This window comes from Natrix helvetica (assembly GCF_964273705.1).
Source record: "Natrix helvetica genome assembly, chromosome: Z".
NCBI classification, from domain to species: domain Eukaryota; kingdom Metazoa; phylum Chordata; class Lepidosauria; order Squamata; family Natricidae; genus Natrix; species Natrix helvetica.
Window position 1 is genome coordinate 20,426,650 of NC_138554.1, and position 24,383 is coordinate 20,451,032.

General features: G+C 45.4%; 1 protein-coding gene across 1 annotated transcript in view; it reads right to left on the bottom strand.

Annotated features, from left to right (window-relative positions):
* The window catches only part of ITGAL (integrin subunit alpha L), a 103,188-nt gene extending 83,400 nt beyond the window's left edge, over positions 1-19,788 (bottom strand). Inside the window, exon 1 of the mRNA XM_081931993.1 lies at positions 19,467-19,788. Coding sequence (XP_081788119.1) covers positions 19,467-19,527 — 61 coding nt within the window. The 5' untranslated portion in view covers positions 19,528-19,788. The remainder of the gene's footprint in view (positions 1-19,466) is intronic.
* Positions 19,789-24,383: the final 4,595 nt, after the last annotated feature.

The window sequence follows — 24,383 nt, forward strand, 5'->3', positions numbered from 1 at the left end:
ACATTTGCTGCCCGACGCTGCGGCAGAGGTGAAGCCACCAAAGCTCCCGCCGGCGCCCCCGCCCGTGGCAGCGTCGCCTCCCCCTCCGTTCGGAGCACCTGAGCTGAGCCCCGCGTTACCCCTGCCCCCTCCTCCTCTGCTGTGCTTTTGAGGAGCCATGAGGCCGCGGGAGCCAGTAGGAAGCGGCGGAGGGGGCGCAGCAGGGGAAAAAGGCCTCATGGCTTCTCAAAAGCACGGCGGCGGCGGCGAAGGCAGCAGGGGTAACGCGGTGCCCAGCTCAGGTACTCCGAGTGGAGGAGGGCGCCAGCGGGAGCTTTGGCGGCTTCACTCCAAATGTGGTGGTGCTGTTGGAGGAGGAGGAGGAGGCAGCTGTTATTCTGGTGGCGGCAGTGGCTCGTCGTCGGCATCTTCAGCAGCAGCCCTGCCCCCTGTGAAAAAAGCCGAAGATGGATCCACGCAGATGACGTTGCCACAACATGACTGGAGGAGGAATTCTGGGAGTTGAAGTCCACAAGTCTTCAAGCTGTCAGGTTTGAAGACCCTGGATTTTTTTTTCTAAAGGGTTAGGGGTGCAAGGGTCTTGCAACTTGACAGCTTTAAGACTTGCATGCTTCAATGCCAGAGTTCCTGAGCCAACATGACTAGAGAAGGAATTCTGGGAGTTGAAGTCCACAAGTCTTCAAGCTGTCAGGTTTGAAGACCCTGGGTTGTTTTTTTTCTAAAGGGCTAGGGGTGCAAGGGTCTTGCAACTTGACAGCTTTAAGACTTGCATGCTTCAAATGCCAGAGTTTCTGACCCAACATTTTAGTTGCTAAGCAGGAGGGTTGTTAAGTGATACCATATAACACTTTTAATTAAGCGGGTACCTTGAATAAACATAACTTTGAGTTTCAAATAATACTGATTTTGTTGTTGTCTTAGGTGACACCTGTGAAAAAAATTCAGGTGCTGCTCAGGCATAAAAATGTGCCGCTCAAACACTATACTTTTCTGCTCACACTGAAAAAAAATTAGAGGGAACATTGATGAGGATGTGAATGGTGACAAGGTTTTCTGAACTTGCTTCTCTTCATGTGCACCTTTCATTACCATACTGGGTAACATCATCAGAGGGAGAAATGAGCTTGTTGGCTGTTTCTCTATGGTAACTTGTCCTATCAATATTGTGCCGCTCTCATTGCATCCGCAGAGAACCGCCCTGCCGCCCTGTTTCGGGTGTCCCGCTCCCTTCTGTTTCAGAGGCCGCGGGAGGCCCCTCTACAGGGTAGGGCAGAGGAGTTTGGGAAATATATGCTGGATAAAGTCGCTCAAATCCGGAAGGATTGGGTCCCCTTCAGTGGCCCAGTCGAGACGCCAGTGGCGAGTCTTGAGAAACCTTCTTGGGAGGAGTTTGACTTGGTTGTCATCGAGGATTTGGACAGATTGCGTGGACGACTGCGACCTACCACATGTTTGCTGGACCCGTGTCCCTCCTGGCTTGTACTGGCTTCCTGGGAGGTTACACGCGACTGGCTCCTGGGCCTAGTGAACGCTTCGTTGGGTGAGGGGTCTCTCCCGGCCGCCTTGAAAGAGGCGGTGGTGAGACCCTTGCTCAAGAAGCCTTCCCTGGACCCTACGGAGCTGGCCAATTATCATCCTGTCTCCAACCTTCCCTTTTTGGCGAAGGTTGTACAGAGTGTGGTGGCTTCTCAGTTCCCACGACATCTGGAGGAGAATGATTATCTAGACCCGCGCCAGTCCGGCTTTCGCCCTGGGCACAGCACAGAGACGGCCTTGGTCGCGTTGGTAGATGATCTCTGGAGGGCCAGAGATAGGGGTTGTTCCTCTATCCTGGTCCTATTAGACCTCTCGGCGGCTTTTGATACCATCGACCATGGTATCCTGTTGCACCGACTGGAGGGGTTGGGGGTCCGGGGCACCGTTTTGCGGTGGTTCGGCTCCTACCTCTCCGGCCGGACGCAACGTGTGTTGGCAGGGGAGCAGAGGTCGACCCTAAGCCCCCTTACTTGTGGGGTGCCACAGGGGTCGGTCCTCTCGCCGCTCCTGTTCAACACATACATGAAGCCGCTGGGTGAGATCATCCGTGGTTTCGGGGTGGGATATCATCTGTACGCTGATGATACTCAGCTGTACATTTCCACCCCGAACCACCCCAACGAGGCCGTCGAAGTGATGTCCCGGTGTGTGGAAGCCGTACGGGTCTGGATGGATGACAACCGACTCAGGCTCAACCCTTCCAAGACGGAGTGGCTGTGGGTTCCGGCCCCCCGGTTCAACCAGATAATTCCATCTCTGGCCATTGGGGGCATTCAACTCGCCCCCGTGGAGCGGGCGCGCAATTTGGGCGTCCTCCTGGATGCCAGGCTGTCCATGGATGAACATGTGACAGCCGTGGCCAGGGGGGCGTTCCACCAGGTTCGCCTGGTGCGCCAATTGCGCCCCCTATTGGACCGGGACGCCTTACGCACAGTCACCCATGCGCTGGTGACGTCTCACCTGGACTACTGTAACGCTCTCTACATGGGGCTTCCCTTGAAATGCACTCGGAGACTGCAGTTGGTCCAGAATGCGGCCGCGCGGGTGATTATGGGGAGTACCAAGTACTCCCATGTGACACCTCTCCTGCGCGAGCTGCACTGGCTTCCTGTGGTCTATCGAGTGCGTTTCAAGGTTTTGATTACGATCTTTAAAGCGCTCCATGGCTCAGGTCCTAGTTACCTGCGGGATCGTATTCTGCCCCATACATCCCTACGACCCATCCGCTCGCACAGAGAGGGACTTCTCCAGGTGCCGTCTACCAGACAGTGCCATGGGGCGGCGCCTAGGAGCACCTTCTCTGTGGCGGGCCCAGCCCTGTGGAATGACCTCCCCCCGGATATTAGGACCACTACTGACCTCCGCTCCTTCCGTGTCAAGCTCAAGACCCACCTTTTCCAAATAGCTGGCCTGGCTCGACCATAACTTCGTAACGCTCCTGATGGGTTTTTTAATTTAGTAATTTTATCTAAGGGGATTTTAAATTGTATTTTTAACTGTCTTGCACTTATAAGTCAATCCTCCTCTATGCACATATGTATATGTCTTTGTTCTTTTGTATATATGTTTGTCTCATGTGTATTTTTATCCGTTTGATTGTACGCCGCCCCGAGTCCTTCGGGAGAGGGTTGTGGCTAATCAAATAAAATTATTATTATTATTATTATTATTATTATTATTATTATTATTATTATTATTATTTGGGACATTGTTTCTTTATTGATTGGTCTTTAAGTGGCTATCTCTTCTTCTTTGTTTTTGTTTAGCTAGTGCTGCTTCACAGGGAGTTGGTTAAGATGTAAGCTGAGGAAGGATGTGTTTAGGTCTTGTTTTTCTGATCTTTGGTTGCTTCCATTCGTGAATGGTTTACGGATCTTATCTCAGTGGATCTGTTCATGGTTAAAGTGCCATGCCTGTTGGAATTCTCTTGCATTTAAGGACCAGGCTTGATCAAAGAGGTCTAAAGTTTCCTAATTGAAATGTTGATTGAACTTGTCAATGTGTTGTGAAATGGGTTATTTTATTAGGTCTCCTTGTGGATGAATTCTCTCCATTTTCTTCCTGTCCCCCCCTCCCATCAATCAATCAGAATAGAGCTGGAACGGACATTGCAGGTCTTCTAGTCCAATCCTCAGCTCAAACAGGAGACCCTAAACCATATCAGACAGGTGGTTATCCAGTCTCTTCTTAAAAACCTCCAGTGATGAAGCCCCTACAACTTCTGATGGCAAGTTGTTCCATTAGTTGATTGTCATCACTGTCAGAAAATTTCTCTTTATTTCTAGGTTGAATCTCTCCTTGACCAGTTTCCATCCATTATTCCTTGTCTGGTCTTCAGATACTTTGGAAAACAGGTTGACCTCCGCTAGTTAATTGTTCTCACTCTTAAGAAATTCCTCTTAGTTCTAGGTTGGTTCAATCCTTGATTAGTTTAATAATAATAATAATAATAATATGAATTTATTAGCCGCTCCCTTTCCAAGTAGGACTCGGGGCGGCGTACAATGGAGCATATAAAACATAGAAGATGTATAAAAAACACATAAACATACATACATACAAAACACACATACACATACACGGACACGGACACGGAGGAGGTAACAAATTACATCATATAGACAGTTAAAATCAGCATTAAAATACCCCAATTGTAAGAACCCAATATGCAATTAAAAATTTAACGTTTAAAAGACAATTTAAAAACAGTTAGGAGGAATAAGAGAAATTACGATTGAGCCAGGCCAGATAATTGAAAGAGGTGGGTCTTCAGCTGTACACGGAAGGAGCGGAGATCGGAAGTAATCCTGATGTCACGGGGGAGGTCATTCCACAGGGCTGGGCCCATCACAGAGAAGGCTCTGCTCCTGGGCGTCGCCCCCCGGCACTGTTTGGCGGACGGCACCCGGAGAAGTCCCTCTCTGTGTGAGCGAATTGGTCGTAGGGATGTGTGGGGCAGGATGCGATCCTGCATGTAACTAGGCCCTATGCCATGAAGCGCTTTAAAGATCATAATCAAAACCTTGAAACGCACTCGGTAGACCACAGGAAGCCAGTGCAGCTCGCGCAGGAGAGGTGTTACAGGGGAGTATCTAGTCCTCCCCATAATCACCCGCGCGGCCGCGTTCTGGACCAACTGTAGTCTCCGAGTGCATCTCAAGGGAAGCCCCATGTAGAGAGCATTGCAGTAATCCAGGCGAGACGTCACTAGCGCATGGGTGACTGTGCGTAGGGCATCCCGGTCCAATAAGGGGCGCAATTGGCGCATCAGGCGGACCTGATGGAACGCCCCCCTTGCCACGGCTGTTACATGGTCATCCATGGACAGCCGGGCATCTAGGAGGACGCCCAAATTGCGCACCTGTTCCATGGGGGCTAGTTGGACGCCCCCAATGGCCAGAGATGGAAGCACCTGGTTGAACCGGGAGGCCGGAAGCCACAGCCACTCCGTCTTGGAAGGGTTGAGTTTTAGTCGGTTGCCATCCATCCAGACCCGTACGGCCTCCAGACACCGGGACATCATTTCGACGGCCTCATTGGGGTGGTTCGGGGTGGAAATGTATAGCTGAGTATCATCAGCATACAGATGATATCCCACCCCAAAACCACGGATGATCTCGCCCAGCGGTTTCATATATGTGTTGAACAGGAGAGGCGAGAGCACCGATCCCTGTGGCACTCCACATGTGAGTGGCCTCCGGGTCGAACTCTGCTCCCCTGCCAACACACGTTGCGTCCGATCAGAGAGGTAGGAGCCAAACCACCGTAAAACGGTGCCCCTGACTCCCAGCCCCTCTAGCCGGTGCAACAGGATACCATGGTCGATGGTATCGAACGCCGCCGAGAGATCTAATAGGACCAGGATAGAGGAACAACCCCTATCTCTGGCCCTCCAGAGATCATCAACCAATGCGACCAAGGCCGTCTCCGTGCTGTGCCCGGGTCGGAAGCCGGACTGGCGCGGGTCTAGATAATCATTTTCCTCCAGGTGACGAGGGAACTGCTGTACCACCACACTCTCTACAACCTTCGCTAAAAAAGGAAGGTTGGAGACTGGACGATAATTGACTAGGTCCGTTGGGTCCAGGGAAGGCTTCTTGAGCAGGGGCCTCACCACCGCCTCTTTCAAGGCGGCCGGTAGGGACCCCTCACCCAACGAGGCGTTCACCAGGCCCAGGAGCCAGTCGCGCGTAACCTCCCAGGATGCCAGTACAAGCCAGGAGGGACACGGGTCCAATAAACATGTGGTGGGTCGCAGACGTCCACGCAACCTGTCCAAATCCTCGATGGCAACCGAGTCGAACTCCTCCCAAAGCGGTCCCTCAAGACTCGCCACGGGCGTCTCCACTGGACCACTGAAAGGGGCCCATCCCGTCCGGATTTGAGCGACTTTGTCCTGTAGATATTTCCCAAACTCCTCTGCTCTGCCCTGTAGTGGGGCTTCCCGTGGTCTCTCAAACAAGAGGGAGCGGGTCACCCGAAACAGGGCGGCAGGGCGGTTATCTGCAGACGCAATAAGAGCGGCACAATGTTGACGTTTGGCCGCTCTTAATGCCACGAGGTACGTCTTCAAATATGCTCGTACCTGTGCTCGGTCAAATTCGGAACGGGAGGATCTCCAACGACTCTCTAGGCGTCTCTTGTGGCGTTTCATCACCCTTAGCTCCTCGGTAAACCAAGGTGCCAGGGTGGTTCGTCGCCGCAGGAGAGGCCGCAAAGGCGCCACCCGGTCTAGGGCCCCGGTAGTCGCACTATTCCATGCGTCTACCAGGTCCTCCACCCGGGGGCGGGTCAGGTCCACAGGAGGTGGCCCAAGTTCCGTCTGGAACCTATCTGGTTCCATCAGGCGCTTGGGGCGGAACCATCTAATACCTTCCAGTTCCGCCTCCTCGCGGCGGGGGGTAGCACCAGGGAAGTCCAGCCGGAGAAGTGAGTGATCCGACCATGACAGGGGAATAATGTCTAGATCCCCTATTCCCAGATCACTCGTCCACTGGCCAGAGACAAAAACAAGGTCCAGGGTGTGGCCTCCCTCGTGAGTAGGGCCCTGAATTAACTGGGTCAGGTCCATGGCTGTCATGGAAGCCATGAACTCCCGCACCCCCTCAGACGCTTCTCCCATCGACGGCAGGTTAAAATCCCCCATCACTAAAAGTTTGGGGGTCTCAACCGCCACCGATGAGATCAGCTCAAGGAGTTCGGGCAGGGCCGCTGACGTATAGCGAGGAGCCAGGTATACTATCAGCAGGCCCAACTGCCTCCCTGGGCCCCATCTCACGACGAGGGACTCACACCCGGATGTCTGCGGCACGGTGAACTCTCTCGGCCCTAAGTCTTCCCGGATAATCACTGCTACCCCACCGCCCCTTCCCTGGGCCCGAGGCTGGTGAAATGCTCGATAACCTGGTGGACACATTTCCACAAGGGGTAGACCTCCCTCGTGGTCCAGCCAGGTTTCGGTTATTCCGGCGAGGTCCGGCTCCCCCTCCAAAATTAGATCGTAGATGAGGGGGGCCTTATTGACAACGGACCTCGCGTTGCATAACAGCAGTCTCAGGCCTTGGGTCTGTAGATCCTGACCACCTAGTATGCAGGGGTTGGTACAAACGACCGGGAATGACCAAAAGCCCCAGTCTCCCAACCGACTACGCGCTCTTAAATTGTCCTCACACCTGCCCCTCCCCACGACCGTTGGTATTAAGGAGCCCTGAACAGGAATGCTATCTTCCCTCTCCTCCCCCACTCCGCTCCCTCCTCTTTCGACCACACCTAAGTGCCTGGCTCTACCATCCCTCCTAACCGGTTCCCCCCCCCCACCCCTAGAACCCCTTACAATTTTTAAAAAAGAATTTATTAAAAAAACCCTCAATGTGCGCTTCCTCCACCTCTCTGGGTTAATAAACCCGTCCTCGAGGTGGGTCCTAGAAAGGGCAGGAGGACATAACTGCGAGAGGGGGGATTCCCGCAATAAAATAAGGTCAGACCTCGCATACATGACAAATGATAAATAGTAAATACACCGGGCTAAAGATGGATTCTGGGTGCTGAGGTGTTAAATAAGTCTACCCGTAAAAATCATAACAGAACGGCAACCAAGATAACAAAATGGGAAAAAGAGGGATGGAGAAAGAAATAGGTAGAAGTAGCTAAAAATAAATAGGGCCCATAGTAGGGGTTAGGCAGTTCTTAAAAGTCCATAAGAGGGTGAGCAGATGATTCATAGCGGCAGGGGGGGGGAGTTCAAATAATTCCCCGCAGTTCTTCCAAGCCCCAGATGGTAAGAGTTCTCAGAGTCTATACGAAGGCAAGTAAACAATCCCTAATGGGGAGGGGGGTGGTGTCAGCGGCTCACCGTGCACCTTTCAAGCTCCAGCGTCGCCTCCGCGCCATTTCAGGAGGCCTCTGTTATTCACTCCGGCGCCCTCAACAAATCCAACATCCCCGGCGACTCAGATGTTTCACAACAGATGTTTCACGCCCAGCTCCGACCTCCCACGATCTCCACTGGGCTTCTAGAAGGCTCGGGGCTCCCGGCGGGTCCAGCGGGTCGGGGGATTGATGTTTAAAGCCCCCCGATGGTCTTCCGGGCCGCCTCTGCCACCAACACCTCCCTCCACCTTCTCTCGTATGGGACGCCATCGTGTCCCCGACACTAACCGCTCAGGGCGTCGTTGGTCTTGCCTCAGGCTGTCGTAGCTGTCGTGGCTTGTAAAAACGCCCGCAAACGCCAGCCAAATAGATCGAATCAGAACGCCAAGACGACAGCTCCAGCAGCCGTCGACGCCTGCAATCCCCCCGGAGTAAGCCGACGCGCCCAAAACGCCGACCGCCATTTCCCAGCTCACTTCAGATTTCAAAGCTTGATTTACTTTCTTCCGCTTTTCTGTGCCGTCCGGCCACCCTGGGGGACCACTAGGGTCCAGAAATAAGCCAGGGTGGTCATTGTGTAGATTTGTGGTCCTCCAGCTCGTCTACGGGCCAGCAGCACCCAGCCCAGGTCAAAAAGAGCCCCGAGAAAACACGGGGCTCAGAGGCTGACCGCCATCCTCCAGGAAGCTCCTCCTCCAAATCCATCTATTGTTTCTTATCTTGCTTTCAGATGCCTTGGAAAATAAGTTAGAATAGAATAGAATAGAATAGAATAGAATAGAATAGAATAACAGAGTTGAAAGGGACCTTGGAGGTCTTCTAATCCTTGAACTTTACACTGCAGATAATTCCTTGTTGGGCCTTTGTTTTTGTGCAGGATGCCCTGGAGAGATTTTGTTGGTTTACAAAATCAACATAATTGGCTATTATGTTAGAAGCTTCCGAGATATTTTTCATATAAGATAAAGTTATTCTGTAGGAGCGTGGTGGCTCACATGGTTATGGGATATTCGATCCCTCTCCTTGATGAGGACATGAAAGGTGCCCTCACTGGTGGCACTGGCTACCCAGTGACCCAACAAGAACGGGGGGTGGGTGGGTTGTTCTATTCATAAATTGGCCAGATTTTGTAGTGGATGAATGGAAAGACACTTTTTGAGGAAGCGGTGTGAATATCTATAGTTTGGAGCATGCTATATTTCTCCTTTTTTATTTCTCCTTTTTTGGAGTTTTGGGTTATTGCGGTGCAATTTTGCTTGACCATAAAGAGTTCTGACACAGCTTCTTATGTGTGATTTTGGCCCCGTGACAGTTGAGTACTTAACTGTTGGGGTTGTTTTGTACTACACCTACTTTATAGTTTGCCATGGTTTTTCTTGCTGATGAATGTGTGCAGGAAGACTCACACTGCTGCTGTTTTCTTTTTTTCTTATCCTTCTGATTACATGGAATTAGACATGGTTCTAAAGCTAAGCGATCCCTTTTGATAATGATAAGTATGTCCTCTGTATAATAGAACAATACCGATTGTATCTGTGGGAGGACTATTTTTTTCAGGAGTTGCTTTATTATTTCTGTTATGAATCTTGAGATGAGTGATCTTTTGGGTGTTCCTTCAATGAATTTGTATATTTGTCCATCAAAATGGAACTTCAAATTGATGAAGGGGAATACAGTAAGATCCCAAAGTCCACATATTTGAGTGCTTGTGTATTCTGCTGGGCATGGTGTGTAGTGTAGTACTGTTGCAATTGAGACCTTCATCAGTTTCGGATTTATGTGTGTGAAGAATTGAATAACACCGATGAAACGATGATTTCATCAGCTTCAATTCTCTTCAAGCAGACAAGTCAATATCAACCAAACCTACCCATATTCTCTAATGGGTAGGTTTGGTTTAAGCAGTGTTTGGCTGCCTGATGACCTTTCTATCCAATAACTTGACGGTTTTCCATTTTGAATACAGAATTTTCCATTTTTGAATACATAATTTTAACATCACCTTTACCAGATATCCATGAAGACCACTTAAAGGGTTAATTTAGAGCTGTATATAGTTAACTTTCTGATGAAGATAATATCAAAACAAAGAACTGAATGCTCCCAAGAGCTAGCATTTGTATGATTCAACAATTCCCCTAAAAATAAGATGATAATTTCCTGTTAGCAACAAAACTAATCATTGCTCAATGTTAGAAATTTCTTGAAAATTTAATAATTGAGTTATGAATGTGAAAATTTTAGAATAATGAGGTCCTAGGGGCAAGAATCGTACTTCTGTCAAATCAGGTTATTTTTATGCTGTTAATTGTAATGTGTGTGGTTTTGTCGACTCTCAGAATACATGGAAACATTCTATTTATTGATTGATTGATTTTGTCCTATAACCTTTCTACTCTTTATTTAGTTCTTTCTCTTTTTGTGTACAGTATTTACTTAATCAATTAATTAAAATTAAAATCAATGCGCAGGTGTTAACCGCCTTTCCTGTCCCAAAGTGTGAGGCTATCATCCATTATATCACCATCCTGCCAAGAGAAAGAAGAAACTGAATGTGGGAGAGGAGGAGCCAATGTCGGGACGAGACGACGTGCGATCTCAATGCTCTGAGATCGCCGTCGATACTTTTGCCACTGGGTGGTCCAAACGGACCTAAACCATCCTGCAAAGATGGTAAACAGGAAGAATACGTCTTGCTGATCTCAGGGACATCACAAAGTCGCTGATCGATCCAAGAGAAATTCTTCAAGCCGGCGACAAAAAATCCAGCCATTAGGCTGATGAAGTCATGGCAGCTCCAAAACGGAAGGATACGGAAAGAGAAAGTGTTTCCAGCTGGTGAGGAATTTTTACCATTTTAAAAGAGACTGCCTATAAAAAACTTAAAATTAATTTAAATTGGAGAACAGAAGAAATAAGCGGTGGAATTAAGTTTGGAATGGTTTTGGACAATGGGTTATCTTACTTTTTAAATGCTATCTTCATGGATGGAATTTATGCAAGCCTTTTAAAACGAATGGATTAAGTTTTCTTCTATTTTTTTTCTTTTATTATTCTTTGTAACCTATGGACTAAAATTCTCCTCTTTCATTACTGTGGGTGTTCTTCTAACTCATTCAAGAATTGGACTTTTTTAAAACTTGAAATACAAAAAAGAAACAAAGAAAATTGCAACAATAGCACTGCTACTCGGAGGCTGGAGGTTTGTGTATTGGAAATGAAACACTCTTACTTTTCTCACTGATTATCCTGGCTTGGCACTCCAAGGTCTCACTGCTTGTTTATAGAGAGTGATAAGAAAAGCATACAGATGTCCCTTTGAAGTATATCTTTAACCAGAAAAAAGTGAAAATAAAACATTATTCTGAAACTATGCTTAATCTTGTTAACTTTCCAAGCTAAAGCAGCAGTGTTTGTTAGCTGGAGATAATGGCACAATTTCAACAGCAGAAAGAAACTTCAAATCCGCAAAAAATATTCTCAGAAATACCAAAATTATCAAATATATGAGAGGATAGAGAAGAAGTTGGAAGACTTAGAGCATCTAACAGCAAAATATGATGAAGAAGTTGGAGATGTTTATCAAGTGGAAAAAGTGGTGGTTAAAATCCTAAAAATCGAAGAGGAAAATGAATATAAAGAAATTAAATTTGCTGATATTTATGGTGATTGGTTTGTCTCTGAAAATGGAAAGAGTGGAATACTGAAAGAGGAATCAAATGGAGGGGAAATCTACCCCAGACGGCAAGATACAGAAGAAGGAAAAACAAAAGAATTTATGGATTTAAAGAGAGAAATTTTATTAACATTACTGACAATCAAAGATAAGCTGATTAAGGAAACAGAAGAAGGGCATCGAAATTACATGAGAGATTTTATAAGCAAGGAGTTGCTAAGAGGAGTCCATACAAAGTTGATTAAGGAGATGATTAGAGGACTGACACCACAAATGGCAGAAGATATGAGACTGTTTTGCTACTGGAAAGATACAGGTTGATAGATGGAAGAGTATAATTTTAAACTAGTTAAACAGTGAAATTTAGTGACAATAGATATAGTTAAATAAATAATTGATAATGATAATAATGTATACAATGTGTAGTGTTATGATAAGTAATAATTGTATATGAATATTGAATGGTACCCATGAAAGGAAGATTAGAAATCCTTTTGGATTATATGTAAAGGTTAATAAAAAAGAACTAAGTTAGATATAATTAAGTCTTGATTATTAGGGGAAAATGTTATGATACAGGATATAGTTAAATAAAGGAGGGATAATAATAACAATGTATATACAGGTATGGGTACAACATAAGGAAACTGGATGTAAATTGTAAACAGTGATTTGGAAAGGAGGATGAGAAAATTTTGTTATTAAATATTATGGATGTTTAGCTAGAATAGGACATAAGGATTCAGTGTTATTAGAGGATTTTAGAAATAGTAAATGAAATGCCAGTATGTGGTTATGTATTAAATCTTGGTATATTTTATGATGAAGGACGTTTAAACAATTATAGTCAAATGAAAATGGAGGTATGATGATGGTAACATGTATAAATATCTGAGTTAAAATAGATGAGTTAATATGAATTATGTTTGTTGACTGTGGAAGAGATGCACGTAAGCCTTTTTGTAACCAACTGATACATTTTCTATAGTATGTAAAGAAGGATGTGTTGTGTTTGTTTTTAAAATTAAAATAAAAAATAAAAAAAGAAACTGAATGTGGTTTTTTAAATTACAAATGGGACCTGTGTCTTATATTCTATCATCTATCAATTTATTGTTTAATGGGTTCCCTACTTCTTGTGATGAGCATATTGAAAACCTGTATCCTGGGAGGTTCTATATTATCTAGGATAGCGGTGTCAAATTCAAGGCCCGTGGGCCATATCCAGCCCGCAAGTTGCTTAGATCTGTCCCGCTTGGTCACCTTGGAAACAGTGAAGGACCAGCCTACGGTGCCACTGCGAGCAAAAATGGGGCCCAGGGGCCAGGCTCCATTTTATCTGGCAGAAGGCTAGCAAAATAAACTAAACGCAAAACAAATAAAAGGAGAAATGTTTCCCCTTTTCCATTTGAGCATCCAAGAAGGGACAGGAAAGGGGAAAGGGAAAGCGGAAAGCGGAAAGAAAAAGAAGGAAAGATGGGAGGAGAGCAAGGAAGGAAAAATAAGGAAAGAGGGGAAGAAGAAAGGAGAAGGAAGAGAGAAGGAAAAAGAAGAAAAGGAAGGAAGGAGATTATAGTGAGAGAGATGGAGGGTCTGAGGGATGTCCTGCCTTAGCACTTGGCCACCACAGGTGCCCCTGACACAAATGATGTTGAGCTGGCCACACACCCCTAGACACACACATGAGATCAAACACAACCCTGATGTGGCCCTCAATGAAATCAAGTTTGACACTCCTGATCTAGAAGGCCTGGGGTTGCACTGGACTGCCAATTTTCTTAAACTGGGTGAAGTGCCTAATCTTCCACTTTATCAGTTAATATGAATTATGTTTGTTGACTGTGGAAGAGATGCACGAAAGCCTTTTTGTAACCAACTGATACACTTTCTATGACCAGACTGTATCCATCTCTGCATCTCCAATGGATTTACTCAAGCAAATGCTTGAAAAAACTGTACAGCTGATCTTCACAACCATCAACCAGCCATTAGAAGAAAAGTTGCTAATATATCTTGAGGGCAGGAATGTATGATATCTGCCCCTCCCAGTAACCCCCCCCCCTCCAAAAAAAAAACAACTTCTGTCCACAACTTGGTCCAGTTTATGAATTGAGCTTATCCTCATTACAGGTATTGCTTGACTTACAACAGTTCACTTAATGACTTTTCAAAGTTACAATGGCACTGAAAAAGTGACTTATGACCATTTTTCACATTTATGATCGTCACAGCATCTCAATGGTCACATGATTTACATTTGGATGCTTGAGAACTGACTCGCATTTATGACAGTTACAATGTCCCAGGGTTGTGGGATCACCTTTTGCGACCTTCTGACAAGCAAAGACAATGGGGAAACCAGATTCACTTAATAACTGTGTTGCTAACTTAACCACTGTAGTGATTCATTTAACAACTGTAGCAAGAAAAATTGTAAATTGAGGCAAAACTCACTTAACAAATTTCTCACTTAAATTTTGAGCTTAATTGTGGTTGTAAATTGAGTACCTATATAGACAAATGTTTCCACTCCAACTGGCCAATCTATGCTGTTTCCATTCTTGGGTCACTGGTACCTGCCCTCTCTTGATATTTTGTCTTGGGCTGACTCTCCCTTTTTGAAGGGATCTCATTCAGTGAACCTGGGCTGTTTTCTTCATTCCGTCTATGGATGACACTTTTTAACATAAATTCACCTGAGGAGAAGTGAAAAGTTGGTTTCCTCCTCCTCCTCCTCCTCCTCCTCCTCCTCCTCCTCCTCCTCTTTCCTTCCTTCCTTCCTTCCTTCCTTCCTTCCTTCCTTCCTTCCTTCCTTCCTTCCTTCCTTCCTTCCTTTCCTCCTTCCCTCCCTCCCTCCTTCCATCCATACATCCATTCCTTTCTCCCACCCTTCCAACACTGGACATACCACTAATCACAAAATATCTATCATTGGAAACCACACATCCAGGGGTGAAATCCAGCAGGTTCTGACAGGTTCTAGAGAACCGGTAGCGGAAATTTTGAGTAGTTCGGAGAACCAGCAAATGCCACCTCGGGCTGGTCCTAGATTGGGGTGGGAATGGAGATTTTGCAATATCCTTCCCCTGCCACGCCCATCAAACCATGCCACACCCACCAAGCTACGCCCACAGAACCATTAATAAAAAAATTGAATTTCACCACTGGTTTAGTGGTTAGTGGTTTATTTGGATTTATATGCCACCCTTCTCCAAAAGGACTCAGGGCGGCGTACAACATTAAAAAACACACATCTCAAAAGTTAAAAAAAGATTAAATTCATTTCCAAAAAAAAACAAAACCGATTTTTTTTTAAAAAAAAACAATACATTTAAAATAAGTTAAAATTAAAATTAACAGGCTAGGCCGGCTTGCTGGAAAAGCCAACTTTTTAGGGTGCGTCGGAAGGACCGGAGGTCAGGGATTATGCGGAGCTCCGGGGGCAGCTCATTCCAGAGGGAAGGCGCTCCCACAGAGAAGGCTCTCCCCCTGGGGGTCACCAGCCGACACTGCCTGGCCGACGGCACCCTGAGGAGGCCAACTCTGTGGGATCGTACTGGACGGTGGGAGGCTCCTGGTGGCAGTAGGTGGTCTCGCAGGTACCCTGGGCCTAAGCCATGGAGCGCTTTAAAGGTCATAATTAATACCTTGAATCGCACCCGGAAAACAACCGGCAACCAGTGCAGGCCGCCTAAAAGGGGTGTAACATGGGAGCACCTAGGTACCCCCATGACAACCCGCGCGGCCGCATTCTGGACCAGTTGAAGCCTCCGGGTGCTCTTCAAGGGCAGCCCCATGTAGAGAGCATTGCAGTAGTCCAGGCGAGAAAGGACGAGGGCATGAGTGACTGTGCACAGAGCATCCTGATCCAGGAAGGGGCGCAACTGACGTACCAGGCGAACCTGGTAAAAGGCCCCCCTGGTCACAGCTGTCAGGTGTTCTTCTAAACTAAGCCGCGTATCCAGGAGGACTCCCAGATTGTGAGCCTTCTCTGAGGGGGCTAAAATTTCTCCCCCTATCATCAAAGATGGAACAAGATGTACAAATCGGGATGACAGAAACCACAGTCACTCAGTCTTGGAGGGATTGAGCTTGAGCCTGTTCCTCCCCATCCAGATCCGCACAGCCTCCAGGCATCAGGACATCACGTCGAGGGCATCATTTGGGTGGTTTGGGGTAGAGATGAAAAGTTGGGTATCATCAGCATATTGATGATACCGTGTCCCAAAACCACGGATGATCTCACCCAGCGGTTTCATGTATATGTTGAACAGGAGGGTTGAGAGAACCGACACCTGGGGCACCCCACAAATGATGCACTTGGGGGTCGATCTCTGCCCTCCAGTCAACACAAACTGCGACCGATCCGACTGGTAGGAGGAGAACCACCATAAAACGGTGCCCCCCACTCCCAACCCCCCGAGTCGTCGCAGTAGGATACCATGGTCGATGGTATCGAAAGCCGCCGAGAGGTCTAATAGGACCAGGACAGAGGAGCAGCCCCTGTCCCGGGCCTGCCAGAGATCATCGACCAACGCAACCAATGCCGTCTCCATGCTGTACCCGGGCCTGAAACCCGACTGAAACGGATCCAGGTAGACAGCTTCAGCCAGGTACTGGGGAAGCTGATGTGCTACCACACTCTCGACAACCTTTGCTACAAAGCGAAGGTTGGAGACCGGATGATAGTTGGCTAAAGAGGCTGGGTCCAGGGAAGGCTTCTTAAGGAGGGGCCTCACCACCGCCTCCTTCAAGGCGGTGGGAAAGAACCCCTCTCTCAATGAAGCGTTGGTAATCGCCTGGAGCCAGCCTCGTGTCACCTCCCGGGAAGCCGAAACTAACCAAGAGGGACACGGGTCCAGCACACAAGTGGCAGCACTGAGTCTCCCCATAATCCTGTCCATGCCTTCGGGGGTCACAGGGTCAAACCCATCCCAGATTGTCTCCTCAATCTTTGAAAAGCTGGAAGACGTGGTGGTTGCCATAGTTGCCATAAGGAGGTCAGAGTTACAACGAACTCTGAAAGCTAAATCCTCTAAATGTCTTTGTCCTACTCATTTCTCATTCGTGGAATTTGCAATCAGAGATATTTTGCCAACTTCTATTGAGACTGAAGATTTTTTTTTTAAAGGGATCAAAGCATCTATGGGTAGTCCTCAACTTATGACCCAAATGGAACTCGCCCATTATGGTTGTAAGTCGTGATGTAAGTCGTAAAGTGAGTTACCACATGACCATCCTGATCGTTTTTCTCAGCAGTTGTTAAATGGTCATTAAGCGAACCCATTGCTTGCTATGGGGTAGTTTGTCAAAACCTGAAAATAAATTCCATATTTCAGCAAAACATTGTAAATCATAGTCATGTGACTGCAGGTTGCTGCAAATGTGGCCATAAATGTGGGCTGGTTTTAAGCATCCAAAACGGAGAGAGAGCCATTACCTTTGCAGGGGGAGGGGGGGAAAGTTCCATTGTAACTTTGAACGGTTGCTAAGTGAGTGATCATAAGTTGAGGACCATCTATATGTTTTGTTCTCTGCATTGACTCATCAGTGGTAAATGCTGATGCGACATTTGGAACAACCTTTCCACTCTGAGTACTTTACAACAAGATGCAAATGTTAAGTGTGAGAGATTAAAGCCTACATAACACCGAAGTGGACTAACAAAACATGCCATTTTGTTCTCTTTGACAGGAATTGTTTCTGGGAGAACTGTGGCAGAAAGTGCTGGAATATCAGAAATATCCCTATTTTTAAAATGCTGGCTGGTTTAATATGGTGGCCTAACAAAATGTTTGAAATAAATTTTGTGAACAAGAGGTTTCAAGGCACTTCAAGGTGGGAACTGACAATTTGCAGGGTAAAAGAAGATAAAAAATAAACAACCTCGCAGGGGTGTTGTTATTGTGGGGAACAATGATAGGAGATCCCTAGGGAGTCAGATTGAGCTCCTGGGGAAAAAAGACAGGTTATTAATATAGCACAGAGAGCCAGTCTGATCTAGCGGTTAAGGCATCAGGCTAGAAATCGGGAAGCTGTGAGTTCAAGTCCTGCTTAGGCATGAAAGCCAGCTGGATGATCTTGGGACAGTCATTCTCTCTCAGTTAAACCCACCTCACAGGGTATTGTAAGAGAAGGAAAGTGAGTTGGATGTTTTCCATGAGGTATTTGTAAAAATAATAAATGGCCAATACAAATACATTAAAATGTATATAATTAAAATAAATAACCATTCACAATAAATATGGAAATGTAACCACCAACAGGGGACCTTCTATCATTTGTGGTGGATGTGTCCGAAAGCCAAAGAATTCTGGATAAAAATTCAAAAATGGTTAGAAGAAATAAAAGAACAAAAAATTGTCATGAACCCTGAGCTGTTTCTTCTAGGAATAATATGAAAAAAATATATTAGTAAGGATATTCAATATATAATGCTTCATATAATTATTGCTGCCGGAATCTCATTTGCCCAAAGTTGGAAACATTCCCTCAAATGCAGAAATCATAAAAAAGGTGCTAAAATGCTCGGAAATGGACAAACTAACGATGGAACTAAGAGATAGAGAGGAAACAAAGTGCTACAAGATATGGAATAGGTGATATAACTGGCTCGAAAAGAGATGTAAAATCAATGCATAAGAAACACATAGCAAACAAAATGAAAAGAGATGGCATAGACTTAGAAAGCAATAGAGATGGAAATATTGTATATAGATGTATATATTGTAAAAAATGAGAAAGTATGAAACAAATAAGAATATTGTATAAGATAATAGAATGGAAAATGAAAAACCCGAAATCGGAAAAAAATATTGATAATGTAAAGCTGTAAAAGTGTAATTGTGATTTTAATGTTTGGAAAATGTCAAATGAAAAACACTTTAAAAAATATCTGAAGGAAAATTAGCGTAACTACTATGCATGGAACTAATGAATTGGCAAGGAAACAGCTACAAGGATGAACAGGGAGGGTGGGAGAACCCAAGTATATACATTACACCAGGGGTATCCAAACTTGGGAACTTTAAGACTTGTGGATTTCAACTCCCAGAATTCCCCAGCCAGGCTGGCTGGGGAATTCTGGGAGTTGAAGTCCACAAGTCTTAAAGTTCCCAAGTTTGGACACCCCTGCATTACACTAATCAGGTTTAACATGATAAAGAGACCCAGCAAACATTTCTCAAACCATCCAGCAAAGCATAGCTAACTACATTTTGCAATGGGATCTTGTGCCGATCAGCTGGCACTTCCTGTGGTTGTGAGTGTGTGTGCGCGCGCGATTTGCCAATTTTTACATTTTCAGCGACAACAAACCCCGCTTTTGTGGTGAAAAATCGTTCATCCTGGTTCAAAATTAGAGCAGGCGAATGGTTCCTTTAGAAGCAACTCTGGCCAATTTTTCAACTTTTCTTTCCTTATTGAAGTTTTCCGAAAGTGAAAGCCTGCTTAACAAGAAAAAAGCCATGACTCCTGAAGACACAGAAGATAATAGCAATGGATAGAATAATCTATAACAAGCCATGGATTCGCAGGTTTAGCATTTTAACCACCCTTTAACGGATGGTCTGTGTTCGAATGATGAAATACCACCCTATTATCGGGAAGTGCTCAGAATCAAATCTGAGAACTTTTCATGCAAGATTTGCTAAATAACAGCTCCGCCTTGAGTCTCTCTGGCTGAGTGCTCAATCACCATCCTCAGCCCTAAAGTCAACCTTAGCAACCTCATTTATGACTTGTTTTTCACCTCCATCCCTCTCCGCCATCATCCCATCACCCAGTCTTTAAAAGAAAGGAAACAGCAGAGAGGACCACAATCTTCCACTCAACCGTTGGTGGGATTTTCACAGACCTTCCTCCCTCGCCCACAAAACCAGCTTACCTCGCAGACTCAGTCCGAGCATCAGGGTGAACAAACCGTGTGGAAATACTAAACCAGCCATGCTGAAGTGGTGAAAAACAGGTGCAAGAGATCACTTTCCGGAGTGCATGGCCAGGAGCGTGCACCACCAGGTCACTAATTTGATAGCCCCTTCTTTTCCTCCTCCAGAAGCCAGAGGCTCAACTCCCAAAACAGAAATGGGAAGAAGTGAGGGTGAGTTTCGACATCAAGTAATCTTCTACACAGCAAGATCTGAAGGGGAGGGAGGAGTGAAAAGAGGAGGAGATAAAACTTCTACTGGAGAGGCATCTGACATCACCAACTTAACTTTTAAATATCAGGGTTCCTGAGCAACCCTCAGAAAGCTGGTGAGATGTTGCACCTCTAGCATCTGATCAGTGGGGAAAATATCTACAGATCCCTTACATCCTGGACATAAATTGTTTCAACTTCTACCCTAAAACGGCGCTATAGGGCACTGCACACCAGAACAATTAGGCCAGTGGTGGGTTTCAAATTTTTTTAGAACCTCTTCTGTAGGTGTGGCCTGCTTTGTGGGAATGACTTGCCGGCCATGTGACTGGGTGGGAGTGACTTGCCAGCCATGTGACTAGGTGGGAGTGGCCAACTTGTAAAATGTGGTGAAACTCACTTAACAACGCTCTTGCTTAGCAACCAAAATGTTAGATCAGAAACTCTGGCATTTGAAGCACGCAAGTCTTAAAGCTGTCAAGTTACAAGACCCTTGCACCCCTAACCCTTTAGAAAAAAAAACCCCAGGGGTCTTCAAACTTGACAGCTTTAAGACTTGTGGACTTCAACTCCCAGAATTGCTCCTCTCACTCTTCATCTTGATGATGTGCGGACAGGCTGGGGGAGGGAGCTGGAACCGGTTCTAAACGGCAGTGTAGATTTGTGGAACCTCTTCTATAGAAGAGGTTAGAATCACCCCTGAACTAGTCACAAGGACAGTTTTATCCCAAATGCCATTACTCTACTAAACAACTAATTCCCACAACATTGTCATATTACTACTAAGACTGTATTACTTTTATTCTTCTCTTCCTTCCTAGTACCTATTTCCTCCCACTTATAACTATAACCATGTTGCGTGTATCTTTAACATTTATATTGTTTTATTTGTTTCTTAGTATAATTTGAGTTGCTTATTACTAACATATGACTATTCCCAAGTGTTATATCTTATGATTCTTGATGAATGTATTTTTAATGTACACTTGAGAGCTTATGCACCAAAGACAAATTCCTTGTGTGTCCGTTCACACTTGGCCAATAAATAATTCTATTCTATTCTATTCTATTCTATTCTATTCCATTCCATTTAATAATTTACTTGTTTGTTTGTTTGTTTAAATGTTTGTTGAATTTATATTGCCTCCTATTCACCCATGGCAACTCATGATGCAAGAACCAGCAGTGTGTTTGGGTCATGAGTCATACATTTCCTATTTTGTAGCTTTTGAAGGACCCTAGAAAGTTTGTCAGGGCAGACAATTTTTTAAAAATCTGATTCCTCCCCCTCCCTTCCCCCGTGTTTTCTTTGAGAGGCTCTGAGGAGATTTTAAAAGATATAAATTTTATTTATTTTATTTAGTTTGTCAAATGTGTACAAGATAACAAGTATAAGTATAAACATTTATGAGGTTCTTTTTTATCACACCTTTTTTACTTTATGAGTAAAGGAAGCAAGCATGCATACTGCTTCTTCCCCCATCTATTTCCTCCATAACAACTCAGCAAGATGGGTTGGGCGGAGGGACAGTGATTACTCCAAAGTCACCCAGCCTAAGACAGTACTAGAACTCACCATCTCCTGGATTGTAGCCTAGAGCCTGAACTACTAAACCAAACTGGTTCTCAGCCACTTTGCTTCTTTTTGTTGGCTCCAAATCACACAGAATTTATTTTTTTGGCTGGCAAATGATCAAGGAGTGTTTCAGAAACCTCATCAAGGCTTGGGGCCACACAAGAGTTGTGAGTCAAAGGTTTAATCCCCTTTGTTTTAACGATTTAGGGGTTTCCCCCCCCCCTGAAACAGAATTGGATAATCCATGTGGCCCTGGCAGACTCATTTTTGGCTTGGACAACCCCACAAGGACACACTGCCCTCTTCAGAGATGAGCTATGGCAGAGCCTGCCAACAGTTGTTCGCTCATGGAAATATGTGTTGTTGTTGTTAGTTGTGAAGTCATGTCCGCCCCATCGCGACATCATGGACAACGTTCCTCCAGGCCTTCCTGTCCTCTACCATCTCCTGGAGTCCATTTAAGCTCAGGCCTACTGCTTCAGTGACTCCATCCAGCCACCTCATTCTCTGTTGTCCCTTTCTTCTTTTGCCCTCCATTTTTCCCAGCATTAGGCTCTTCTCCAATGAGTCCTTCCTTCTCATCAGTTGGCCAATGTTTCATCTTCGGGATCTGGCCTTCTAAAGAGCAGTCAGGGTTGATCTCCTCTAGGACTGACCAGTTTGATTGCCTTGCAGTCCAAGGGACTCGCAGGAGTCTTCTCCAGCACCACAGTTCAAAGGCCTCCATTCTTTGGCGCTCAGACTTTCTTATGGTCCAACTTTCACAGCCATACATTGCAACTGGGAAAACCATAGTCTTGACTTGAAATATGTGAGAAGGTGTTAATTTCTATTTCTGAACCAAAATTCAAGGATTGGCACTGCAGGCAGCCAAACAACAAGACAACAAGCTGGCTGCAGTCCAGAAATATGCAAACTCAGCCAAGACTTTTTAAAGCAAAAAGTTTGTTTTACCTAACGCTAAAGTCAGCCATGGCCCCAGAGTTAAGGTTTGACCTGGGTCAAGACCAGGAATCCAATACAGGCAGTCCTCAATTTATAATAAAAATTGATTGTAAATCAAAATTGAACCCAAAATTTCTGTTGCTAAGTGAAACAGCGGTTAAGTTAATTTTACCCCGTTTTATGTCCTTTCTTGCCACAGTTGTTAAGTGAACCATTGCATTTGTTAAGTTGTTAACATGTGGTTGTTAAGTGGATCTGGTTTCCCCATTCACTTTGCTCGTCAGAAGGTCACAAAAAGAGATCACATGACCCTGGGACACTGCAACTAAATACTAATCAGTTGGAAAGTGTTTGAATTTTGATCACATGACCATGGGTTGGGGGAGGGGGAATGCTGCAGCAATCAGAAGTGTGAAAATGGTCCTCTTTTTCAGTTTTGTCATAACTTCGAACGGTCACTAAATGAACTGTTGTAAGTCGAGGACTACCCATAAACTAAGGACAAGCGCAAGAGACAGACACCAGACCTGGTGAGTTGGAATCCACATTTCGAAGAACGGCATAGCATGGAAAACACAGAATAACAGGAGAGTTGGAAGGGACCTTGGAGGTCTTCTAGTCCAACACAACAGAGCGGAGGCTTGAAAAGTTGGTGGGGTGCTATATAAGCCAAGCGCAAGCATGCGCAACCCCCCCCCCCACCCCGAATGCTGAGATGTAGTCCCTGACTCTCTGGAGGGATAAATGTGAGGATGTGCTCTGGTTTATAAGCTACTTTTTGTTTACCGGATTATTGAGGGGGGGAGTTGCAAAAGAAAAAGAAGAAAAATGAAAAAAAAGGAGGAATCGGTGTTTAATTTTTTTTAAATAAGAGCTTTGGAACTTTGAGGATTTGGAATGCCTTTATACTGACCCCTTTAGAAGTTACAACGGCACTGGAAAAAGTGACTTGTGTTTTTCACACGTGATCGTTGCAGCATCCCCATGGTCGTGTGATCAAAATTTAGATGTTTGAGAACCGCTTCACATGGTTCATACTGGTTCAAATGAAAGGAGGAGGAATCGGCATTTAATTTTTTTAAAATAAGAGCTTTTGGAACATTGGGGATTTGGAATCTTTTTATATTGACCCTTTTGGAAGTAGAAGCAACAAACACTTCAGTGTCTGAGAACATGAAAAACTATTTCTACCAGAGCACATTTGAAGCCCGCCTGTAGCTGTCTCAACCTGACATCCATTTGTGGGTTTTTTTTAATATTCTGTTTTCCCTGCCTTTTTCTGATTCTCCCATAAATAGCTTTTAAAACACCTGCCAAATATCCACAGGGCCTTTTTCTCACTGCAGAAAAAGGGATGCAGGTCAGTACAGGTAGTACTCAATTTATGGCCAGCCATTTAATGACCATTCAAAGTTACAAGGGACCTCCCCAGAGCTACTTATGACCCAATTTCAAAGTTGCAATGGCCATCGCCCCTCCTCCTGGGTCATGTGATTGCATTTTGGGTGCTTGGCAACCCACTTCCATTTATGACTTTCTGCAGTGACTTTTGCAGTCATAGAACCGAAAATTTGTAGTCTTTACTTTCGGTTCCTGGCAAAAAAAATGCCCATTGGCTAAAATCCATTTTAACAACTGTGCTGTAAACTTAACCACCATGGTGTTTGCGCTTAACGATCACGGCATTGGTTAACAATTGCTATAACCCCCACCACCACGATAAAATTGGACGCAGTTGTGTGGTGACCCGCTTTAGCAACCAGCATGGCTTACAGCTGTAATTCTGAGATCAGTTATGGTTGTAAGCGAAGAACTTTTAAGTTCTTGGGAACTTTTGGAACTTGAGGACTTAAGCATGTCTGGCTGGGGAATTCTGGGAGTTGAAGCCCACAAGTCTTAAAGTTCCCAAGAACTTGTTGTAAGTTATCGAAGTTGAATGCTTGTTAGGCACGGGCAGGACAAACGGAAGAAGCAGATACTATTTTGGGGAGAGTGTATTTTCAGCTTCAGTGCAAGGCAAACTGCAGGTAGAAACGGGAGGAAATGAAAGCCAGGCAAACAAAAGGAGATGTGGAGGGCTTGATGTAGATGCAAAATGGGCTTCCTGTTTCACCACCACAGGAAGTGGCGGGCAGAGACACGAA